A 25,364-nucleotide genomic window follows, 5' to 3' on the forward strand; every position below is an offset into this window, starting at 1 on the left:
CGCCTGTGCAGATCCGCGTGGGTACGGGGCTCTGTCGGGGACTTACCGGGTACGGGGTCATCAGAGAAACCGCGGTGTCACCGGCTCTCGCCATCCTCAACGGCACAGGGCCGAGAATGAACGCGGGGCGTGTGCTCCGGGGAGGAGCGCCACCTGAGGCAGGACAGGAAGGACAGGCCAGATGATCCCACGCGGCAGCAGCCCAGCCTCCCAGCCAAGGGGGCAGCTGCCTGCCCCGGACACCCGGTGCTGGGACCCCACCTGCACTCACGCTCTGAGGACAGGGACACGCTGCCGGACGAGGTGCAGATGGGGCCGGTGGACTCCAGGCCCAGCGGACCCCCCTCCACACATTCTTCTGCCGGCGATTCCCTGCTCGTTGTTCCGGGGCCACAGCTCCACGGTGCGCACGCGTTCCGCATCCTGTACGCACCCACCCCTCGCCAGCTCCGGGAGGCTGCAGTGTGGGGCCCAGAGGCCCAGCGTGCAGGCGAGCTCCCCACCGTGACCAAGTGCCACCAGGTATCCACCTGGACCCCCAGCAGACTGGTGTGGGGGGAACCGCCGGCCGAGGGGAAGGGGTGCGCACCATCGGGATCAGCGCCCAGGCCGGTGACACCCCGTGACTGCCTGTGACGGCCCCGTGTCGGGGGGGAGGGCTGCCTTTTACCCACGCGTCGTCCTGACCCCAGACTGTGCAGAGACTCCTGGGGTGCTCCCTGCCCTGGGCACAAAGGAGCCCCTTCACACCGAGCGTGGGACCCAAGGCAAGCAGGGTGGAGGCCGGCCAGGCAGGTGTGAGCAGACCATGCGATCGGGCCGGCCCAGCGAGCGGAGGAACTCGGGCTCAGCAGGCCGAGGCCTGAAGGCTGCCATCTGGGGGCCCCGGGTGCCGCCTTCTCTGCCCCGGGAAGGCCAGGGACCGGGTCTCGGTTGGTTTTCACACCAGCTCGCACGAGACTTTTCTGGACTTGCTACACTCGGCAGCCAGAGCGCCCGAGCCAGGCCAACGGGAATGATGGTTCTGTCGATGCTTCACACCCCCGGCAGGGTCCTCGGGCAGCCCCCACCTCAGACCGGGGCTCTGCGCGAGGACCGACATCCTCCGGACGGCAGGGGCCTGCTGCTCCTTCCCCGCCGGAGCCGAGTCGTCGCCGTCACCCAGGCCGACCGGGTCAGGGCTCCCGCTCCTCCGTGCACAGGGCACGGGTCAGAGAGAGAAGTCCAAGTGCGAATCCGGACCCTCTTCTCAACCCCCTTAAGCGAAGAGCCGCAGACGAGCCCTCCTGAGCACACCGTGGAGCAGCAGAGCCCCCGGCTCAGCCCGGCTGCCAGGGACGCCCGCAGGGGCCGCCTGGGGCACGGGGCACGGCCTCTGGCTGTGGGCTCCGGGCCGCTTAGCTCCTCCGAGAGTGGGCAGAGCCGTGGCCTTTGCTGTCGTCCCACTGCAAGCGCCGGTGATTTGTGGACAGCTGACCACCAGGCTCCTGAATCTCACAGTAGCTTATTAGAAGCTCGATTTTTCTTTAAAACAAAGAAACAAAACCAAAAAAACGTGTCTAAATCCACACATGAATAAAGCGTGTTGGCCCCGACGCAGGTCACCAGCCTAGAGAGCGTGAAGGCTTCCAGGGAAACAGCAGCACAGAATCTAAGCATGAAACCGCTCACACGACTCACTTTCAGGACCAGAGACGGTGTCTGTAACCGTGAACGAGAGAAAAGGGAGCGCCGTGGCGGCCGCAGGGGCAGCGCTCCCCTCCTCGGGGACCCCTCGGTGACGGGCGGGCCCGAACACACAGCCGAATCCAGTTAAACACTGGCAACTCATTATGCCTTTTCGACAGTTGACACAGATACGCCATCCCGCTAGCACTTTTCCGGCAGGACCAGGATGGGCGAGTCCTTGCAGAGCTGCGCCCCACACCTCGGCTCTGTCCGTGCCAGCAACGGACACACAGTGAGAATTATGTTTGATTGTACTTGAAATTCTCCATTTCTAACTTAGTGTGTATTAAAGTGGCGTCTGTGAACGTTCCCTCAGGGCAGCGAACAGAACGGTCATCACGAAGGTCTGTTCTTAGTTACAGGCAGTGTTAGTAATCAAGATAGGCCTTAAAATTTCAAGACCGGCGCGTGTGGCCGGGCGCTCCTGTCCCCTGGAGGACACTGTGACTAGGGCCGTGTGTGGAATCCCAGTAAGGTCCAGTCACTTGGCCCTGGTACGTGTCTGTATTGCCTTGGGAAATACTGATTTCTGGTATCAAAGATCCTGCTTTAAAAACCCACCCGCAAGGCAGTGATGGCGTCACATACGGGCTTGGGAAGCAGTGCAAAGCCCAGCGCCTGAGGGACCCGGGCAGTTTGTAGAAAGTCCCTCCCACGCGTCCTCTTAGAAACAAAGCACATCCGCGTCCCCGCTGTGAACGGAGGCACGGTGGGCAGCGACGGCGCGGCTCGCGGCTCTCTCTCCGGGGGCGGGGGCCAGGCTTCGCGCAGACCTTACCTGGCGCGTTACCTGCACCATTTCCACAGAAACAAAACAGACTTCGAGTTTGGGACGGACGGGCTCCGAGCCCAAGTGCCGCCGTCCCGCCAGCGAGGGACAGAAGTTTTACCCCTTGTCCCAAAGCGCGATTCTGCAGAATTTCATGACACGCAACGAGAGCAAATAAAAGGCCGATACTTATCTTGGATTTAAAACCACTTTTTATAGTGTGTTGTTTTATTCAGTGGTCACGCCCGAGGCTGTGATGGCAGGTACAGGTGTGGGGGGTATAAAGCTACGGGACCCGCTCGGGGAACCACGCCCTCGACAGGGCCACCCGGGCTCGGAGGACGGCGGAGGGGCGGGGGCACGATGGCACGCACGTGTGAAGGCCCGAGTGTGACGGGGGGAGCTGGGGGGGTAAGAGTTTCAGAAAAAGAGATGTTCCGTCAGACAACGTTCCTCTTGGGCGTTAACCTTTCGGTCTGCGAACCGGAAAGGAAGGCTCAGACTGAATAAATACACGTATTTGGAGTAACGGCCTTTACTGAGCACTGTCCACCGACCGCGCGCTGAGCGGGGCTCCGCGGAGCAGCGGCCCGCGCCCGGCTTGCTGCAGGCGGGAGGCCGACCCTCCAGTCCGCGAAGGGGAGCGGGCAGCACCGCGTGCTCCTCACGGGGAGGACAGCGCCCCTCCTCTGAGAAGACGGCCGGGCTCAGTCCCCGCGCTGGCTTCCTTAGTTGACCTTGTCCTGGAAGATGTACAGGTTGTTGGTGGCGGCCACGGCGATAATGTTCTCCGCCGGGTGCCAGGCCGTGTGCAGGATCTTCTTGTTGAAGTCCAGACTGTCCACACTGATCTCGTCCTTCCTTCTCTTGCCGCCCGTGCACACCTTCCGGGGCTTCAGGCCGGCTCGGGGCTTACTGTTCTCCCGGGAGGCTTCCAGCGTGACGTCCCTGCGCACGTTCCGATCAAACATCCTGAAGAAGTTGTTGTAGGACCCCGTCATGATCGCACTGCTCGAGACAGGGAGAGAGAGCAACGCCGGTCAAGCGGGAAGCACTCGACACCCTACCGCACGCGGGGCCCGGCGCCCCGGACGCCTGTGCGGGTCCCCTCCCCCCACCCCTCCTCGGCCTGACAAGACCCTTCTAGGAAAAGCGACACGGAGGATGCTCTGCAGAGGCGCGCAGTAGAAGCTTCCTGCTGAGCGGTGGACGCACGGCCACGTCAGCAAGAACAGGACAGGACAGAACAGGAAAACAAGAACAGTCACACTTTTACTCGCACGTTTTTGTTTTCTCAGTGATCTCCACACCCAGCGTGGGGCTCGAACTCACACCCCGGAGATCAGGAGTCCCACGCTCTTCTGACGGGGCCAGCCAGGCGCCCCACATTGATGCGTTTTTAAAAAAGTAAAGGAAAAAAACCCCACACCCCGACACAGGCACCTGTCCCAGCCACAGTAACTGTATTTATTCTCAGGTCTTGAACATCTGCAACTCTGCCGGCGACTGGAGCTGCTCTGCGCTCAGACGCTAGTCAGACTTGTCCCAGCACAACACACAGTTGCTTGAAGAATACTTGGTTCATTCTGACGTCGGCAAGTTATTTCACGGGAAGCAACAGGAACACGAAGAGGAGAAGTCCTAGACCTCAATGTGGGTCTCAGACGCTGCCCACGTTCTTCCTTCTCCCGCATTAATGCTAACGGCTTCCACCGTTTCTATAGTCAAAACGTTTGTTACAGGGTAGAAACTTCTGGTCTTTTTCTACAAAACTGAGAGGAAAACGGCTCACAGCCCGTGTTGCCACGACCTGGCCCACGGCTTTAGGACGAGCCCCACCGCAGACCCCGCAGCCTGCCGTCTCATCGAGGCACGGCCAGCAGCTGACCCTGACCGAGGGCGAACCCCCCGGGGTCTGACTAAAGTGCACGCAGGAAACAGGCTCAACTCCGAGAAGACCGCTCTGCTCTTGAGCCCCGGGAGCGCCCCGCCGGGGACGCTCGCCAGCTCAGCCTCGGGGCCGGACGCCAGCAGGGAAGGCTGAGCGGGGCGCGCCCACGGGTAGCTGCCGTCCGCGCTCAAGAAGCCGCACTTCCTGGGAACACAGAGGGCGGGAGGCTCCCTCAGGGCCCGCTGTCTTGGGCCTGGCAGAACCCACAGCAGACGGACTGTGGCAGACCCCGGACCCCGGCTGCTCTGACCGCCATGCCCGCACGGGGGCTGGGAGGGCGGCGTCCCCACCGCACTGGTCCAGTGACCCAAACCACACAGATGACCACCTTCCCGAGCACCTGGCCAGGTGTCCCCCTGTTCGCTGGTGCAAAGCGGACTCAGGAACGAGTGGTATGTCCGTTTTTGCTGCTGGACAACCTGAGCACAGCCAGGCGGTGCCAGGGACAGCACAGCCCCGGGCGGAGTGCAGGTCCCCCCCTCGTGCCACACTATCCCTCCGCAGGGGCTTCCTGGCCAGAAGGCAGGGGAGCGTTTGCAGGGCTGAAACAGGCAGATGTTCCTGGAAAGCTCTCCGACGTTCCTGGGGACGGGGGACTCAAGGGAATGTTGCAGTATTTCGGATATACCAAGAGGCATAAAGAAAAATACACTGACTGTCCACCTACCCATAGGCCACCGCCCGCTTGGCCCAGAAAGACCGGTCCCCGACCCGGGGCCCCTAGCAGGACGCTCAGTCCTCAGAGCAGGACAGGATCATTCCGGGACATGTTTACATGTCAAACAGTTACACATTCTTAAAAACACATCCATCTCGTGCATTCTACAAGACACAGAAGCCATCGAGTCGTAGTCTTCCAACCACGCGCTTTCTCCGGTCTTTATCCTCGTGAGATCGTCTGTGGTTCTTCCTGTCGTGGGTTAGGAGAAGACCAGTTCCCTGTCCCTCACCCGACGCGGAGCACTGGGGCTCCTTCAGACGTTCGCTAGTTCCTGTCTCTGAACAGCTCTTCCTGCCTGCGTGCGCACGAGGTGAGGTTACTGACCCACGTGGGCCACTGCCAGTCTCCAGAGGACCCCGGTCATCGGCCTCCACCCCCCAGCCTGCCTGACATCGCTGTCGTCGTGAGAGCTCTGGGACGGCATCCCAGTCACTCTGACCTGCTGACTCCTAATGAAAATGAGCATTTTTATCCATTTTCTTCCCATTTCTATTAACGCCCATTCCTGAGCTGTCACTTTCCTACCGACCGGGAATCCTCTGCATAGTCTGGACGCTTCTCTCTTAAGCAGCTACAGTTCTCTGCTCGTGCGGGTTTTGTCTTTACCGCCGTACCCAGCATGTGTCCGTCTGCCCGGAAACCCAGCTGACGCCCCAACACCGCCTCCACCTGGATCCGGGCTCACCGTGCGGCGTTCTCCCACGGCTCCGGCCCTGTCCGTACAACACTCAGCCTGTTCCCTCCGGCTGAGCGAGAGCCATAACCTGTCCCCCCAACACGGATGACCGAGACAAAAGACTCGCTCAGCATCCACATTCCTCAGCTTTGCTCACAGCGCTGGGGCCAGCGGCCGCTGCTTTTGAAGATGGCGTCCCTTCCGGGGGGCGCACCCCCCGTCTCGTGAGCTCCCCGTCAGGGTGAACTGCCCTCCACCTGAGAGCAACTTATCGCACACACGTTCTGAGCGATCCCCGTCTCGACACACACCCCCGGGCTGACAGCAGCTTTGTCCCCACGTGCTGGAGCGAGGACGAGGGCTGCGTCGCGCCGTCCACCCGCTGCGCGGAGCGGGCCGCCCTCAGCCAGATCGTCTGTTCTCCAGAGTAGCGCGTCAGGCTTTCCGTGGCTGTTTTCAAGGTCTCTCTGCTTCTGGAACCCTGTGCTTTCATTCTGACACGGCGGGGGAGGGGTGGGTTTCTGGGCCTCCTGAATCCAGGTGCCCACTCTCCCGGCAGCTACCGAAAATTCCCGATTTGGCCGTGTCACAGGTACTCCTGGGCACACATCCGCAATTCGCCTGGTCCGCCCCCACCCCCCTGTGCTCCGGGTGCTCCTGACCTTCCACGGGTCCCACCGGCCACACTCCAGAGGCACGCGGGGCCCCTCTGATGCTCTTCAGTGCACAAACCCAAGGTCTCTCTTGCTACTCTGGGTCTCCTGCCAAGCCCACAGCCATTTCAACCACTGCGCTTTTCATTTCTAGAGGTCCTGTTTGATTCCTTTACACATTTCCAACGTCATTTTTAGGGCTCTTAGGATTCCTTCCACTGATGTGAAAACATTTTCAGCGTTTGTCTCTTACGTCCTGCAACTTACTCTCCAGTATCGGACTCCTCAGAGCTGAAGCTCTGCTGCTGTTTCTGACTCGTTCCCAGCAGCTCCGTGTGTACTTGGTACTTCTTACCTGTACGCTTGCATCTTAACGGATTTTCATCGGGGGAAATCCCGAGTCCGGGGGCGCTGGGCGAGGCACACTGCCAGGTCTTCGGTGGGTTTGCCGGCAGCGCGACGCTGGAATGCTCTCTCCCAGGCCGGGTGCCAGGGCCCCGCAGCGTGCAAGCGCAGGCGTGCGGCCTCTCTCTGCCGGAGCTGAGCGTGTGCTGGTTGGGACCCCAGCACTTGTGCGGCCCTGCCCGGGGCCCTGGTGTCGCTGCCGGGGCCTTGAGAAACGGATGCCCGCATGAGGTGCGTGCTGCTTGCCGGGGCGGGTGGAGCCTGGAGCTCTGCCTCTGCCCCAGGAGGCTCGCGTCTGCCGCAGCACCCACGGAACACGGAGAGGTGGCGGTCAGCGTGACGAGAAGGCGGGACCTGAAGTGGCTGCTCTTCCCGAAGCCCAGAGCCCTGCCCGCTCTGTAGGGCTCGACTCCTCAGCTTTTCCAGGCCACGCAGCCCATCCAGATACAGATGCCACATCCTGGGAGGGAGGGCAGGCTGACGGTTCCACGTCTCCGGGGACTTTCATGCTTCTCCCACCTGCCAGGGGCTCAGACACATTTCCCTTAGGACTCCCATCTGGACGAAGAAGGATGATGCCGTTTCCATAATCCTTGAGGGTCTCACTGCCAGTGCGCACTTGTGGACCCAAGGCTTCTTGAAGCGCACCAGCCCTCCGCTGTGAAAAGCCAGCCAGCAGGGTCCTGGGATCAGATGTCCCCAGGCCAGCCTGGCACCCCAGGTTCCCGGACCTTCTGCTTCCCGTCCCCTCTTCACCTGGCCATCACGCACTCTCCCTCACTTACGTGTGCGCTCCATGACCCACATGCAGAGATCTGTGGCGGCTTGGCCAGCAGCACAGGCCTCTGCCGCTCACATCACGGGGAGGCCCCACCTGACACAGCGTTCTACTAGGGACGATGACAGTCTCCTTCTGGCACCAGAAACGCACCGTGTTGTCTGAGATTGAAGACACAGCCCTCAACAGTGCTGCCATTACTGCCCTCCTCAGAGGACGTGCATGAAATAAACTACGAGACACCAGAGCCACTGCCCCATCAAGGCCGCTGGGACTTCGCACCAGCCGCCCCGGCAATGAACCTGGAGGGCACGTCCCTTCTTCCCTCCAGAAGAAAAGGCAAACTGGAACGTGGCCGTTCCACACGCTCAGGGCTAAGTACTTCCTTCTCACTCATCTTGGAAATAATACAAAAAAAGTTATTTTGAAATATTTAAAAAGTATTTTAAAAACAGCCAAAAGGAACTGTAATACCACGTGCACTGAGTAAGGACGGGGTCGTGAGCGAGGGGACAGCTGTTCAGACGCCCTCTCGTCTCTGCCTTGAACGTGCCGCTCAGCAGCCGGCAGCCCCCCAGGCCGCTCCTCCACGACGCGCGCCCCACCTGTCTGAACCGCTCCAGCAGCACTCGAACTTGTCAAAGATGCAGTCGTTTTCGTACAGAGAACAAAGCTTGCTTCGCAGATACTCGTGCACCTTAAGGAAACCACAGGAAAGTTAGAAAGCGTCGTGCACAGGTGTGGCGCCTTCCCTGCGCGGCGGCCTCACCTGGTGGGTCTCCACGGGCCGGCTCTCCATGTTGAGGTCCCACACCTTCACCGACAGGTAGTCCCGGGTCATCATGTACCGACCGCTGTGGCTGAATTTTACGTCGGAGATGGAGGAGATTATTTCTGAGAAGAAGGACCTACTGCTGGGGTCTTCAGGCTCTTCAAAAACTGAAAAACACAAAGTTTTCAGCTTCTGTTTAAAAACCAGAGAACGCGGGAATGCCTGGGTGGCAGAGCTGGTTAAAAGTGATTTCAGCTCAGCGTTGTGGGATTGAGTCCCATGTGGGGCTCTGCACTCAGCGCAGTCTGCTTGGGATTCTCTCCCCATCTTCCTCTGCCCCTGGCCCTGCTCACTTACTCTCTAAAATAAATAACCAAACCAAACCAAACCAACCCCCCTCCCCCACAAAACAACAAACCCAGAGAACAAACCCTGTTTCAAGTCCCTAGGCCCTCCCTGGGGAGTCCAGGGGGCTGCAGACCACACAGCACTCACGCTTCTCGTCTTTCTGGTATGTCTTCTGGCCTTCAAATTCCGAGCTTAAGAGACTTAGATGACACGTCCCAGTGCCAGTTACTGCCAAGGGACAGCATCAGAAACACAGGCCCTCGGCTGTGGCCTGGAAAAACCCCTCAGGACACTCCGACGGGCCTTTTGGTCAAGAACCCCGTGCTGACCACCACTAGCCCAGGCCCTAGAGAGCCACGTGCAGACCTGTCCCGTCCACACCATGGGAAGACGAAAGCAGCGTCACCTGGGAACACCGGGTCCGGACAGTAACCACCAGAACGGGTCCCATATACCACAGCCCGTCAGGAAAGGAGTCTGTCTCTGCTGTTCAGGAGTCAAGCTCCACGTAACCAAACCGAATTACTACTTTCAGGAAGACGCCAGGTGCCTCCTTAGCAGACCTTCCTTCCTCCCACTGGTTTTGCTTTCCCAGAAGAGACTCTACGGCCCTCCTCCTGCGCCGTGCTCGAGAGCCCAGAGCAACACCGGACCCCTGATTGCACCGTCATGCCTTCGGCTCCGGAAACTCCGAGTGCGTGCGTCCTCCTTTGAAGCTGCATTAGCTTTATTATTTTTTTTTTAATGTAGGAACCCAAAATGGCTCCGCATTTAAAGTTAATTTTAAGCAAGCCAGTGGCAACACCAAACATTCGCTCAAGTCCATTACTTTGCTGACAAGAACTACTTTGGTATAAAATGGTTTACTCAAGAATATTAAGGGGCGCCTGGCTGGCTCGTTGGGTGGAGCATGCGACTCGTGATCTTGGGGTTGTGAGTTCAAGCCCCACACTGGGTGGACATTACTAATGACAACCACAGAACGTTCTCTTCAGAGACAGAGGCCAACGCTGCACGAGGCTCATCCGTCACCGCGGAGTCCTAGAGGAGGACTCTCTAAAACACAGTCGGCCGCGGTCACCGAGCATGAGGCAGAAGGGCAGCTGAGAAGCGGTTAGAGCGACCCACGGAACGCCAGGCCTGCTGGTGCCGCTACGCGTCGTGTGGGAGCCACTCCGGACGCCACGACCGCGAACGGATTTCACCAGCGGAGCGAGTGTCGCGGGAAATGAAGACGAAGGCACGTCCTCGCACAGGCTCCCGGGACCTGTCAACGGACCGTGAGGACGCGCGAGCATTGTCCCCGGTCACAGCCTAGTCCCCACCACGGGACCCAAAGCACGACGCGCACACTGCCGGTTTCCTGTAAGGCTGGGCCTGCTCTTTACCGCTAAACATAAAAACGAAACTGTCCTCACCTAGAAGATACTTCAAGGCTCAGAGGATTACAGCGCTAGAGCTTCGCCTGAGGGAACGGGCTTCAAGTGCGGCAAAGCTCACCGTGAACAGAGCCCATCCCGACAGCTGAGAACCGTCGCGAGTGAGATGCGTTCCGGCAGCCCCTGCCGAGGTCCTAATGCACAGAGGTAGAGGCAACAGATGGTTCTCGGCTGGGAGTCCTCTGACGGAGCCCAGAGACTCTGGGCGGGAGGAACACTACAGCTGCCCCACCGGGGGACAGCTAACGGCGAGTCCGTGGGAGCGTGGCCTCATGGTCCATGGGTGCCCGCAAGTGCCCACCAGAGGCCACCCGGGGACTCAGGATCAAAAGCCGGTCCTACTACGCCTGCGTGGGCACGAGGAGACCAGAAGAGACGCTAAGTCTCTGGAGATGGTCTCGCGCCCGGGGAAATGGCATTGACACAAGACATACCGAGCCTTTCGGGCACTTACACTTGGAGTGTCTGTCACACAGGGCCGAGGAGCGCATGTCGCACAGTCGGATGGTCCCTTTGCTGCTGCTGTACACGAACACATTGCACTGCAGCGGGTGGAACTCGGCCGCGGTGATCACCTCCGTCAGCTCCTCCATGTTCACGGGCTTGATGTCCACGATGTCTGCGGGCGCACAGTTAAGGCAGAGCGCTCGGCGGGCTTTAGTCCACGTTCAAGCGGACGTCGGGTGTGCATCACCCCGCCGCGAGGGCCGAGAGCAGACACGCACGGCACGTGAGCCTAGTAAGAGAAGCTGGGTCCCTGCGCTGCTCACACCACCGCCCTGCGCCTCACCGGGCCCGGACCCACGCGCGCACAGGCGGAGCTGGCGTCCTGCCCACCAGGGTCCCGTGGGAAGCCGTTCCCAGCAAGACCAGACATGTCTGATGAAGCAAACAACGAAAGGAAGCAAGCAGCCACTTGTGCAAAAATCCCACACTTCTATCCATAAACCACACACAGAGAGAACCGTCAGATTCCAAAAGATTCTGCTTTTTCGAGAATCTTTTCTTGATCTGCCACGAAGAGCCCATTCCAAGCAGTCAGAACAGTGCTAACTCTAGTTTGCCAGCTTTAGAAATCATTCAACTAAAAAAAAAAAGTAGAATCTGGCTCTGGCTTTGGGTCAGGATGGAGCAACAGGGTCCAGGTGGGCCCTTCCACTGAAACGTGTAAGAACCGGGCCCCCACAGCTCGTTGCTGGACACGAGACAGCACAGGCCGCAGCCCTGGACGGGCCGGAGCCCTGTGGCCGGCCCGGGGGGCTGCTGGCGGTCGGGGGATGCTCACGGGGCCTTCTGCGCCAGAGCAGAGGTCCTGGCAGGTTCAAGGAGGAGCAGTGAGCAGCAGCCCGTGAGGACACCGCCCAGGCTGCCGGGGCGGCGCCTTGACAGACCGAGCAGGGCCCCCCCGCTCAGGACAGCGCACGGCCTGCAGCCCGAGGTGTGCTGAGGGGATGGCGGTCAGCGCGCAGACCGGTGCAGCGGCACAGGGGCAGGGGCAGGGGCCCGAGCCTTGGGGAGCAGCACGACTTGCGGCCAGAGCGCTCAAGTGAGCGGAGCGAAAGGCACTCGGAGGGTCACAGTGCTAACAGAAGTGCGCGTAGTAAAGCGCTGTGTGTTCCGTGACCTACGTCGCCACAAGGAAGGGCGCCTGAAACATGACCGTGGGACAGAATCTTGCAAAGACAACGAAAAATATGACTGCATACACAAATCATTTATGAGTCAGAGTTCTCACAAAACACGAAGAGAAAAGATGAAATTCCAAAAGGAGAAAACCCACAAAGGATGGTAAAAAAAAAAGTTCACGCTAATGGACAGTAAATTAACAGAATATACTTCAACTCACCTATAATCAAATAAATTAAAAATGGTCTTACTTTGGTTTTATGGATGTGAAAAGTTATTTTAAAGAAGATCCAGGGTTTTGCTAAAATAGACGCTCAGAGGCGGTGGGAATGCCTGTCTCCAAGCCTGCCCAGAGGTGGCCCCCACGCAGCCCTCTCTGCGGCTCACGTCCCGGGGACCGAGGCCCACAGACGTGTGCATGGCTCCGAGTGTACACCCACTCCTGCGGCTGGAAACCCGCATTCTGACTCGGGGAAAGACGGCTATGATGCGCCAAGGAATCAACGAGGCCAGTGGCAGGAACTCTGGAGCTTTTGGATGTGCCCCAGGCCCTGTGCACACAGCTCTGCACCCACGGGCTCTCGGGTCCCACAGGACCACATGCAGCACCCCAGGAGTGCGGGTTTGCAGAGGGAGAGAAAGGCCTGGGCGACGGAGGGACTCCATGCTCATTAAGGTCGTCGAGCTGAACTCGGGCCCCGCACCCCTTGAGTGCCTGCAACTTCATTACCACCGTGTGGAGGAGCCCCGTCGTTCTTGAACACCAGCTTCCTCATACGGATGCGGGGCGGAAGCACGCGCCGCCGCCTACAACGGTTACCGGTGCAGGGTGGGACTGGGGGAAGAACTTCCTCTGAATTATCTGAATTTTGTTCAACACGGTCACATATTAACAGAGGAAAGGAGGATTTAAAATAGGAGTTTAAGGAGGGAAAGCAGGGAGCACGGGCACGAACCCTGTAAGACGGGAGCTTGTGCCCGGCTGCAGGAAGAGGAGACCCCGCGGGCAGGCGTCGGAGCGCCTCAGCGACCGGCAGGACCGGCAGCACCTCGGGGTGGACAGAGCCGCCGCGCTCTCTCTTTGCAAATGGAGTCAACAGCCACACCAAGCATGGGGACAACAGGCAATAAAAATCCGGTGTGAAATGCTAGAGTTTAAAACACCACATACACTTCATCTCGCGGCTCTTCCGGAGTACAAGGGAGCACACACACGTGCCAAACTGCGTCTAGAAGGCGGCCCAGGTGACCTGCGGATGTTTGTCCCACTCTGACCGGCCCGACATGGCTCCCAAACGGGAGAAATCCCGACCAGTGCCCCTCGACGTGCACACAGGACAGGGCTCTCGCTTCCGCACAGATCGACAACTTCTAACATGCGTTCCTGAGCAGCCGCGCGCTGACGGTCACCCTAACAGGAAGAGCACCCCGGCGGCACCCCGAAGACAGGGGAGAGGCCTCCGCAGCTCGTCTTTGAACCCAGAGCTCTCCCGCGGTCGGTCACTCCTAACCACCGCTCCGACCAAAGCCGGGGTCTTCTATTCTAGTATCTGCGAGCAGGTTTGGGGGAGAGCAGGGGACCAGGCAGCACTGAACCTCCGGACACACACACACTATTTAAAACTGTCTCTCGGGAACCCAGGAGGGCAGATTGTGCTCATTTCACGGAGAACTCTCCCCAGAGGCAGAAAGCAGTTTCCAGTTTTAAGGACAGGTCAAACCAGAGATCTTACACCACGGGCTACCATGCAGCAAGCCGTGCTCCGAGGTGCCGACTCGGATGCAGGAGCGGACGTGCATCCGGAACTTTCCTGAAGAACAGACCTATGAACAACACCAAGCCAGCCGACTGAGGAAGGATACTAAAGCTTCTATCTGTGATTTCTAAATGCCATAGATTAATTCTCAGGTCATCTGCAGAAAGATATGTTTCATGATCACTATTTACTGAAATGGAATTTATATGATATGTGTGAGCATTTGCAAAAATTCGTCGTGGACTTGCTTCTACCATAAGATCCATGGGCTTCAATATTGGAACCTAAAAATGGAAGGAAATAGGGATTCAAAACAAAGATCACCACAGCATAAAAGTACAACACTTACAGTAGAAAGCAAAAGGGAACAAATCTGTATTCCCAGCGAGCTAAGAGTTCTGTACAGGCACTACCCAAACAACCAAAGAGCAGAGCTGTGAAAACAGGCTGCGGACGGGGTCCCGTCCCTCCCTGCAGCCGTCCCCGCGGCAGATCCACCGTGCTGAAGGGCAGGGCATCCCGGCGCGGAAACACGCTGCCGCCAGGATGGGTGCCCCCGAGGACGGGGCTTCCGCCTGTCTGTCCTGCAGCCACCGCGCGCTCCTGCGAGGCACCGTCAAGGAACCCCCTTCCTCTCTTGCCGCTGCTGCTTTGCAGGGCGACAGTGTGAGCCTCTTCACTGCCCGGGTGGTCTGCTGCACCGCGTGCTGGGCGCCAGGGAGGGGCGCGGGGAGGGGAGAGCGCACAGGGGGCCCCGAGAGCCGGTGTGGGGCCGCGCTGCCATCAGCTCCCGGCCGCGTGGCTGGGCCGCCTGCGGGTGCTCCTCAGCAGCTCACTGCGTCCGGCAGAGGCAGTTTCTGGAATGTGGAACGGACTTCAGTGAAAGGGTTTTTAAAAGGAGCACAAAAACCCCATCTCTGTGCTGGGCACTGTGGTCAGGGAACAGGACAGCCGCACCATTGTGGAAACAGTGGAGTTGCCTGGCAACAGACAGATGAGAGCAAGGGGCCGCCTGCGTGTACCGAGGCCCCCACGGGAGGCAGGGGCCCATCATGGGTGATCATGTCCACATGTGAGAAAGGAGGAAAAAGTCCCAACACCACAGACATCTAGTGGGAAAGAAGGCCGGAGTTTAAAAGCACAATAAAAATTAATAGTAGTAACTCTGCTACTTTTCTAAAAGCCAAAGGGAGCACCTGGAAAGGACAGGAGGAGAGCTCTCCTTTTCTCTGCCCAAAAGTCTGCAAAAATGAGGTTGGGGGAACATGCATAAATGCTGCCTTCGTTTCCCAGCAGCTAGGTGCTGACGCCACACCGGGGTTCTCTGTAGCAGGAGGCATCTGTCCTGCAGGGCGCACGGCAGGCCGCCACAGCCCCCCCACGGGTCTCTAAGTGATCCGAGCACATGGCAACTCTCATGTTAGGACAGATAGGCTCTTCCTCCTAAGTAAGTCCCTTTCCTGGCACTAAAAGTTTAAGAGGAAAACAAAATTTAGAAAGGGAATATTTGACTCCTACTCAGCTAAATTTGGGCAAATAGTCCTTTTTTAGCTTTTCGAGAGGCAATTAAGAAATCAAATATAGGCCTAAAGTCACAGAAGTCAGTCAATTTACAGCCCGTGACTCTGAAATCAGTGTGCTCATAACAGCTGTTTCTGATGAAACGACACTTCGGTCCAGTTACACCAAGTGCCTCTGGCGAACGTGCAGAAGAGCCACTGAGTACAACCGACACTGAGCCCGATAAGACCCGTGGGTTTTCCAATGGGCACGTGAGCGTCTGGTGTGGCGGAGCAGGCTGAGAACTGGACAGTGTGCTCGGCGGGAGGCTGTAAAGGCGGTGGGGCACACACAGGGGACACCAGGGCAGGAGGCAGGACAGCGTCACAGGGCACCCAGAGCTTTCTCCGTTCGGTCACACTCGGAGTTCCACATGTTGGGAGCTGGAACCTGAGAGCCACTGTCACTCTCCGTGGCTCATCACCACCGCATGGATGTGGAAGCAAGGGCATGGTGCGGGGAAACCACCAGTGTTTACATCAAAACATCCTGGTTCAAATCAGGGTTTTAGAAACTCTCCCTGAGTCAGTCACGCTGCTTCTCTGTGCCAACCCCCTGGATGCGTGGTGACACCTCGGTCCCACATGCACTTCTCCTTGACAATGCTGTGTCCTGCACCCTGGGGAGTACCGGCCCCGTGGCTGGGCTGTGGCTGTCCTGTGCGCCCACCATCCCAGCACCCCGTGTGCGCCCAGCACTGAGAGCTGGAACGGAGCAGAGACAGACCCCGAGCACTCCGCACCTAGTGTCACTATGGTCTCTCAGCGGGGTCTTCCCTGGAGCACCTGAATAACCCGTGACGTGGTCACTGATAAGGTCTCCACTTGATAAACAATATTCAGCAAAGCTTCAAACCTCGTTAAAAAACAAACCAGCCAACCAGCAATTTTCACGGGCACTGGCCAGTGCTGGTCTTCCTGCCGCTGCCCCATGCACGCGGCACATCCCGGCGTCCCACCTCCCTTCCCATCTCCTTCCACACACCCTCCAGGGTGGGCACCCCTGGGCAATGACCTGACCCAACTTCACAGCTGTTACAGTGTGAACTCAATCTAGGTGTCAGAACTGATGAAGACGGTCGTGTCACAGGGTGCCCAGGGATACCAAAAAGGAAGTGAAGGGATTACGGACTGACAGGCAAAGAACCCCGAAAGCTCCGAGGGTGCCTCAGCTAACTGCGGAGATGCCACGAGAGCCCCAGGGTTGTGTGGGTTGTGTGGTTCATCTCGCACCCGCGGCCCGTGCGGCTTCATCCGGGGCACCGCTCTGAGTCCCACGGGGACCTCACCACCACCAATGTACGCCTTAAAACCTTTGCAGTGAACGCTGACACACTGAGAGAGATTTCTCTTGCAGGGTCAGACTTTAGTTTAGACTTTCTTGAGTATCATCAGATTTTTCTGAACTTACTGTGCGGCTCCCTGCTTACGTGACATACAGGGAGCCCCACTGTAACACACACGCACACTACAGCTGTGGTCACAGACGGCCTCCACGGATCGGGAAGGCAGATGTCACAGCAGTCCTGCTCAGCGGTCTCCTCTACACAGCTGACTTACGCACTGTCTCTGATTAACCAGGAAGAGAACGGGGTAGTTTGAGAAAAAGCAGCGTGTACCCGCAGTGCTGTAATTCGAAATGGGTCTCGAAGCCGTCCATCTTCATCTTTCAAGTTATAACCTTCTGCTCTTTTGTCCCGTTCACTTATTTTCCATAATTTAATAGTTTTATCTGAAAATAAAAATCTCAGTGTCCATATTAAAAGAAAAACTGTATCACGCACCACCGTTAGTCAAGTATCACATCAGAGAACCGTATGGCTCTATGTTGACTGAGAAGCTACGAGACTCTGAAGGTTACTTTCCGGTATGGACAGAGCGGACACTCCGTCTGCAGGGTGAGGAGAGACGGGACACGCTGGAGGGCAGGGCCGCACGGGAGCGCGCTGGCTTGCTCACTTGTGTATGCTTTACGTTTTCAGCCTACCACCTGTTCCCTAGCTAGTAATTTACCCTGTCCCCGAAGTTTAAAGCAGAAACCACTTGTAGAATGGATTAAAGTAACAAGTAAAGCAAAAATCTGCTACACCCAGCAAATTAAAAATAAAATCCTAAATCAAATAATCACTTAAAAAAAAAAAAAGCTCTTACCATTTGTAGAGAGTAGAAAATGAGCAGCATTCTGTTGTGGTAGCCACCTAATTTTATTAATTTTTTCCTCAATTTCTAGACTTTTCAAATAGTCAAACTCTGGTTCATGACTTTGAAAGGTACTGTAAACATTATATTCTCCCCTGGAGTGAGGGCGACTTTTGTTCTGCAAGGAAACGTGAGCCGGGTTAATGACAAAGCACAGGACAGAGAAAACTTCGGTACTACCAATTTGAATATAAAATGACGACACACATTTTTAAAAATTAAAGAAAACCCTGGGTCAAAAATTATCAAGTAGAAGATACTCTGAAATAATTTACTTGGAAAAAACCAGTATCCGATGATTTCGCAGACCTTCTACCCCACCCCGGGGCACACGCGCTAGAGTGGGGGTCTTTGGAATGTGCCTGCTGCCTGCACGGGAGCCAAGGGCCCCTCAACACAAGGAGGCTCCTCCACGGACGCACTTTTCCCGGAGAGGCCGGCGGGCCCATGATGGGGGCAGCACGGTGCAGTGTGGCCCTGTGCAGTCCACACTGAGCCCCAGAACAGCCCGCGAAGACAACACTCTCCCCGCGTGTCACCCCCAGGAAGGGGACGACCAAGCAGCACTCAGGCAGTGACCATCACCAGCAGAGGACCCCGTGAAGGAATTTTCAACACATGTAAAAGCAGAAAAACCTGCCTGGGAGACGCATGTTGTCTTCAAAATAATAACCAACCCTGGGGAAGCAGGTCTGGGAACAAAGCTGTAAGACAAACTAGGGAGACCACAACTGGGGCCGCCTCTACCTGCCAAGGGCTTTTCTTTTAGGAAAGAGGAAAACCTTGGTAGTGGGTTCATAAATGTATTTACATTAATCTCTACAATCTTCTGTAACCAAAGTGACATTTTCTATGAAACAGTAAAAATATTACATAATTAAAAACCAAGGACAGCAAGATTTTAATTCTTGCTATATAATCGGCACCTGAACTCTTACATGTTTACACTTGAGGCTGTGTGTCAAGGACCACGAATGAAAAAGCGAAACCGTGGTGCCTGGGTGGCTCAGTGGGTTAAAGCCTCTGCCTTCGGCTCCGGTCATGATCCCAGGGTCCTGGGATCGAGTCCCGCATCAGGCTCTCTGCTCCGCAGGGAGCCTGCTTCCTCCTCTCTCTCTCTCTGCCTGCCTCTCTGCCTACTTGTGATCTCTGTCTGTCAAATAAATAAAATCTTGAAAAAAAAGAAAAAAAAAAAAAGAAACAGAAACCTTTATGTCTGGGCTTGTATATTTCTGAATTAAGATCACATGTTATGAGAAAACACCCCCCAGCTCCCCGAATCTCTCCACCGCATGGCTCTTTCTGTGCCGCGCACCCCTGGAAACCACGCGCAGCCCCCAGGTCTAGGACCCGGGTGCCACGTGTGGCTGTGTTAGGTGCGTTAGCTCTTTCTTCAGGCCTGCATCCCACCCCCCACGAGAAAGCAGAATCCACCAGCAGATGCTTCTACCTTGCCCATGAGAAAAAGGAAATTGAAATCTTTAAAAAAGAAAAATCTATGGACTCAGTCCCATGCCTCAAGACCGCAACCAACTATAAGAAAACAGCAGGATACGAACGACCGTATGAGGCGCCCACACCCAGGGGCCACCTGTCCTTCCCGGCCACGCTCTCCGAGAAGCCGCGCTGCAGGCCTCTTCCTGTTAGAACCGCGCCGCGGCGCCCCCCCCCCCCCCGCCCACACCTAGAACCTCTGTCCTACAGGCTGAGACCCTGCGTCAGCCTCCGAGGACCCCCAGGCAGGGAGCAGTCTCCATGCTCTGTCCGGAAGAGGTAAGAAGAGAAAGGCGAGAGGAAGGGCCTCGAGGAAGACCTGCTTGCCCACGGCGGCTGGGTCCCTAGGAGAGAGCAGGGCCAGAGCCACCAAGGCTGCCCGCCTGAGCTGCCGGGAACAGGATCGTGGAGGAGGACGGGAAGATGGTGGCAGGTGCACTGTGGTGCCCATATGCTGAGTGCTGGTGTCAGAACTACTTACGCCTGACAGTTTGCCCGGTGAACTGCAGAGCCGAGCCAAGTCCTTCAACCCTGCTCGCCTGAGACTGACACACCGGGCTGCCGGGAATGGAGGGCTCTGCCGCTGAGAAGGAAAACAGCTTGAACTCTGCTCCCCGCCTCGCGTCTTGGGCACACCCTGAACTTTCCGATGGCTCCCTCTTGCCCCGACCCCCTGGCCGGACACCCGAGGTGCAGCCAGCCCTGTGCCCGGGGGCTCTGCGGGGAGGGCGGCGGCGGCTGGACCGAGAGCACTGGGAGAAGCCGCGATCGCGGCGAGCACCGAGAAGCGAGAGCAGGAGACTGAGGGCTTTTCATGTCAACCAAACTGACGCAGATTAAGTTACGTTTAAGTTATTATTAAGTTGCAGACAGCCGCGTTTCTCAAATTTAAACAATGTCAACAGCCCGCTTCTGCGTGAACCCGTGGCTTCACGTGACTAACCACGACGGTACATCTGAACGAAACACAACCACCGGTTCTCCCAACGGCGGCGCCCAGCACACTGTGTAACAGGACGCTCGAGCAGGACTATGATCTATCCCCCATTTGAACCTAGCACTTTTTAGGTTTAAATGAGGACTCACAAAAGGAGGAAAATTTCATTTTCTACAAGGATATCATTTAGGTGGCAAACGTAAAGGAGCTAAGAGCAAACTCCTGAACGGCCGACGGCTCGACTCGGCCGTCCGCTCCCGCACAGCAGCGCCGGCCAGTGACCGACGTCTGGGAGGGACGCAAAGTTACGAACTCATCGAACCGTCTGTGAAGACCTAGACAAACTAACGGCAATATATACACTATCTACCAAAGAATTCTTGCCACCCCAAATCAGAAAAAATAGGATTAAATCTACTGAACTAAAAAATTGCCTTTTTAAAAACTAAAAAATAGTTTTTAAATCTATGTGGACATAACCCAAATCAGAACTACAACAAGCACACTTTATGAGATGCTGACCTTCCACAACGCCCTTCCCACTGACCAATGCAATCCTCACTTCGGCCGGGGGAGCCCAGGGCTCGCCCTCCCACAGATGCCCCCGAGCGAACCTCGCTGGCCGTTGCCCGCGTGCACGTCTGCTGGAAGGGAACAAGGGCCACGAGGTGCTGTAGCGAAGCTCCACCACGAAAGCGTAGAGACCAGACTCCGAGGATGAGAAAGTACGCGCCCGCTGACCTGCCCGGACACAGACAAGGGTCCCGTGTGTGAAGCTGGCGGGAAAGACCCAGACGGGGCTGCACCGTGGTTCTTGCCTACAGGATGTGCGCACGGCCCGGCAGAGCACCCGGCCGCCGCGCCTCCTTCCTCAGCACTCCCCACGCGCTCTGCTGAGGCTCCGGGGCAAGGCCCACTTCTACCTCCCATTCTCTCCTTACGCATTACTGAAAAAGACGGGTTTCTCTGCCCTTTCCCCCAAAGAGAGGGAGTGACCCACAAAATGGCTCATGAGTGCGAGTCCTCTGGGGGGCCCTCCAGCCCCCGTTCTGAGGACTCCTTCCTCTTAGCATGGACAGTGGGGCCCTCGGGGGGCATGGCAGAAGCAGGCAGCTCACCTCTGACTGAGGAGGAAGAGAGAATTCATGGCCCCCAACACACAATCTTCCCCGGAGCTGGCGCCGCCGGAGCCATCCAGCGCACACTGCACACACACTGCACACACACTGCCCGCTGGACCACGGGGCTGGGAGCCAGCGCCTCCAGGGGCTGCGGGAGTGATGCTCACCCACAGCCCCCGGCATAACGACAGGATGAGAGCAAAGAGATGCGGAACTCCACCACCCCACGTCCTTCCCTCGGTCCTCACGACAGCCTGTGGGCAGGGCAAGGACTCTCCTCGCCCGAAGACTAGGGCACAGGGGACTCCGTCAGAGCTCCATGGCTGGACGTCGGGGAGCGGAAGCACGGGTCCTCTTGCTCACCCGGGACAAACGGCTTCTGCACAGGTCGTCTGCTGCGAGCGACTCTGAGTGAAGTCACAAACTGAAAAGTGCCCGTGTTTCTCTCCCTCCTTCCCAGTGACACGAGAAAGGCTGGTGTTCATTTGGCTTGTGGACGGTGAATCACTGACCTCTTGTTCCCGCTGAAAAATAACAACTCTGCCGCCCTTGTCTCCCGTCGCAAGAAGATCTCCAGAGTAATTGAATTCAACAGTTGAGATGATGTCAGCTGCCAATAAAACACAGAAGCAATTATGATTTGGAAAGGAGTTACAATCAATAACAAAGGTCGACAAAAAAGGTCCAAAAGACAAACACACACGTATACAACTTTCTTGCTGGATAAAGCAACACTTTCGCAGGAAACTCGTCATCACCAAGCGGCTGATTCCACTTCTGGTACCCGGAGCCCAAGAGCACGTGGGCTCATGGGCTCCGCTCCATGGACTGAATGCTTCGTCCCTGGGGCACCAGGATTTATTTAGGCTGCATTATCCTGATACAAGGATATGGAATAAAAACTTAGAAAATTAATTTTGAAAAGAAAACAAAAACATTGGTCCTAGAAGACTGTTATCTGATTTTATGACACATGCCTGATATTAACTTATAAAATAAATCTCGTTCTTACAAGACATTAACAGATGTTTTAATATTCTCTGCAATACCTTTTGTTGGCTTCTGTACAAAATAACACCATACACGGCACAAACTCTATTTCACTGATTGGATTCAACCATTACCACCAATGATGACAGCATTGTTTCCCAGTGAGACACTACTGCTGGACACCCGAGATTTCGGACACTGACACACAAAGACCTTGGCTCAGTACAGGTGAAGGGCACAGGGTACGAGCAACAAAGCAAGGGCGGCGTCCCGAGGCCGAGGCCTGGAGGGACCGGATCTGGATTCATGAATGGACCCCTGGATTAAGAAAAACAAAAAAGACCGTTTTCTCCCGCTTGGGTGCGCTGCGTGTGGGCCGAATCAGGACAAGGCCACGGGTTGGTCCCGCAGGGGCCGCTGTCCCCCTGCTCCGTCCAGCACAGGGACTCCGGGCCCGCATCAGCTGCCCCAGACAATCTCAGCTCTGGCTGCCCTGAGGACGAGCCGGGGTGGATCAGTACAACCCGCCCAGCCGCTGGAGCACGGACGCCAACAGCCCGTCCCGCTGGCGGACGGACCGCGTGCTCTGCACACGGAGGACCCCACGGCCGCGGCAGGAGTGTTTAAAGACACTACTGCTGCGCAGCTCCTCGTCCAACACTAAGAAACAGACAACGTCTGAAAGTACTTGGAGAACCTGGCCCACAACGGGGCTCTTAAAGGTGCGCGCAAACATGCAAGTCACGCGGTTAACACGGGACTCTGCCGTGCGAGCTCTCACCTCACCTGCACTGTGCTCCACGTTTTGTTTTTAATTTTTAAAGAGATTTTATTTATTGTAGAGAGAGAAAGAGAGAGAGAGCAGAAGGGGGAGGGTTGTGGGAGAAGCAGACTCCCTGCCCAGCAGGGGCCTCGAGGCCCACACCAGGATCAGGACCTGAGCCCAAGGCAGCCACTTAATACACGATGAGCCACCCGGGCGTCCCCTGGGCACGACTTTTAAACACACAGGAATTCTCCTGCCTGGGATGTCCTGCCTTCCTTTTTTTTTTTTTTAAAAGATTTTATTTATTTATTTGACAGACAGAGATCACAAGTAGGTAGAGAGGCAGGTAGAAGAGAGAGAGGTGGGGTGGGGGGGAAGCAGGCTCCCACTGAGCAGAGAGCCCGATGCGGGGCTCGATCCCAGGACCCCGGGACCATGACCTGAGCAGAAGGCAGAGACTTATCCCACTGAGCCACCCAGGCGCCCCCCCCCCTTTTTTTTTAAGAAACAAACAAAAACACCCCTTCAGTTACAGCTGGGAAAAGGACTAGGCTTCTTGTTAGAAGTGTCACTTTTTAAATTAAATTACTGAAAATAACCCATTTTGCTTAAATGAAATGAAAATATCCTGTATTAAACTAAGCGGGACTAAATCTCTGTCGTTCAGACCCAAGGGGGTCTATGATATTATATAATTAACGGCATTCTAGCTCTGACAGTTATTTTTAAACTTAATTGAAATGGACTGAATCTTTTAAAAGAGAAACTCCCATGATTGCCACTGGTGAGAAATTATTTTCATTAAGCTGCACAAATCTGTATGAATCTTAAGTTAGAAAATGCTGCCCACAGAATTTAAAAGAGCTCTAAAGTCAAGATAAATACACAAACTAAATACCTACAAAATTACAAAACCAACAAAATTTAAATTACCAACATGAATTTAACATGATGGCCATTACTCTACAAAACTAGTGTGATGCTAAAAGCAAAAATATGGTACTGAGGGCACCCAACGGGGCCTCTGCACTGGCCATGCACCGCACGAGGACTCGGGACGCACTGCTCGGTCTGTCTGAGCGGCCAGAGGCCCCTGCGCAGGGCCCACACGCACACGGGCCCTGCTGGCCACAGGGGGTGGCCCTGTGTCTCCGCAGAGCGGCAGCAAGGCTCGGGCGCTGGTGCACAGACTGCAGCGAGGAGCTCTGGTAGGATGCGTCATCCGGCTGGTGCAGAACTTACTCAGTCTATGTTTTAAGTCATACTCAGAAACCATGACACACGCCTGGCAGTGCCCAAGAACCCAGCTCCGACTTTCTGTCAAGTGCGGCCCACTGCTGGCAGAGGCCTTTCCCTCCCACCACCACCACCACGGTGCCGGAGAGGACTGGTAAAGTGTTGGACCACAAAGCAACAATGGTGGGCACGCTCTGACGTGCAGGGGACAGCAAAGGGGCAGGGGGATGGTAGGTGACAGTCTAAGTACACACAGGGGGGCGAAGTCTCAACCTGCCCGGGGCCTCGGCCACGCTGCACGCCAGGTGCTGGGCCTGGAGCTGGAAGGTCATTTCCTGAACTACGAGGTCCCCCAGCTCGTCCCCGTCCCGTCAGGTGGGCGCACACAGCTACGCCCCCTTCCTGTTTCCCAAACGCCGGCTGCCGCGAGTGAAGACTCCTCCCCAAAAGGAAAAATCTCGGAAGAAAAGGTTCAAGACTCTAACACATGGGGTCCTTAAGAAGCGACTGACCTCAGGGAAGCCCTCCAGCCGGAAGGCCCACCTGCTCACGGAACTGCCTGCGGCTCCAGATGGCTGCATCTCAGACACGAACCCGTCGCCCCCGATCTGCAGACAGCGGAGCGAAAACGCCACGACAAGGCAGCGGAGCAAAGAGGGACAGCGCGCCGGCAAAACGTCGAAGAAATGACAACGTCCTCAAGGGAGCTAGTGCCTGCCAACAGGAATGACATTGCCAATGCTGGCTGGGCACCCGCCAGGGGCCGGGGGCTACTCTAACCGAGTGTGGCCCCAGGTGAAGCGGGCGCCCCTCCAACAGCCCAGGAAGCAGGGCTCCTGTCACCCCTCTCTGCGGGAGAGAAGCAGGCCCTGGGCACGGTATCCAGCTCACCTGCGTGGCACCCCAGCCAGGCCCTGGGGCGCAGGGCGGGGTCCCTGGAGGATGGGCGACGCGCTACTACAGAGAAAGGAAACCAAGGAAATGCGCTTGAAATTCAAACAGTAATAATTTCTAAACTCAACACCTCTTCCAAAGGGTAGAGCCAAAAGACAGAGATGGACAAGAGGAGAGAAAAGATCATTAGAGGACAGGGGTAGGTGGCCCATCACCGGGTAACAAGCTCCAGAAAGGAGAGAGAAGAGAAAGTGACACAAACATCAAAGGACTAAGAGGAGCGTGTCCCATAGCAGGAGCCCAGGAGCCTCCAGGCTGACGAGGTCCACGGAGGGCTGAGCCGGACCCAGGAGCAGACCCTCGCCCACGGTGCTTCACTGCGGAAACCACACCACTGGGGATAAAGGGAGATTCTAAAATTCTCCCGAGGAAACGAGCAGGTCACACACCAAAGGAATCAGAGGGCAGCAGACAGGACGCAGGAAGATGGTGGCTGGAATGCCAACTGTCCTCACAGTTCCGAGAAAAACCAGTTTTTAACCCAT

At 56.7% G+C, this 25,364-nt stretch overlaps 1 protein-coding gene across 2 annotated transcripts in view; it reads right to left on the bottom strand.

Annotated features, from left to right (window-relative positions):
• Nucleotides 1–2,692: 2,692 nt before the first annotated feature.
• Nucleotides 2,693–25,364, bottom strand: part of PPP2R2D (protein phosphatase 2 regulatory subunit Bdelta) — a 47,058-nt gene continuing 24,386 nt past the window's right edge. For both annotated transcript variants that reach the window (XM_080822306.1, XM_080822307.1), the window contains 8 exons: nucleotides 21,446–21,543; nucleotides 17,334–17,499; nucleotides 16,802–16,914; nucleotides 13,730–13,907; nucleotides 10,695–10,859; nucleotides 8,451–8,620; nucleotides 8,287–8,378; nucleotides 2,693–3,505 (listed from right to left, as the gene is read on the bottom strand). In XM_080822306.1, the coding sequence (XP_080678432.1) occupies nucleotides 3,226–3,505; nucleotides 8,287–8,378; nucleotides 8,451–8,620; nucleotides 10,695–10,859; nucleotides 13,730–13,907; nucleotides 16,802–16,914; nucleotides 17,334–17,499; nucleotides 21,446–21,543 (1,262 nt within the window). In that variant the 3' untranslated portion in view covers nucleotides 2,693–3,225. The remainder of the gene's footprint in view (nucleotides 3,506–8,286; nucleotides 8,379–8,450; nucleotides 8,621–10,694; nucleotides 10,860–13,729; nucleotides 13,908–16,801; nucleotides 16,915–17,333; nucleotides 17,500–21,445; nucleotides 21,544–25,364) is intronic.

The sequence above is a fragment of the Martes martes genome (genome assembly GCF_963455335.1).
Source record: "Martes martes genome assembly, chromosome: 14".
NCBI lineage: Eukaryota > Metazoa > Chordata > Mammalia > Carnivora > Mustelidae > Martes > Martes martes.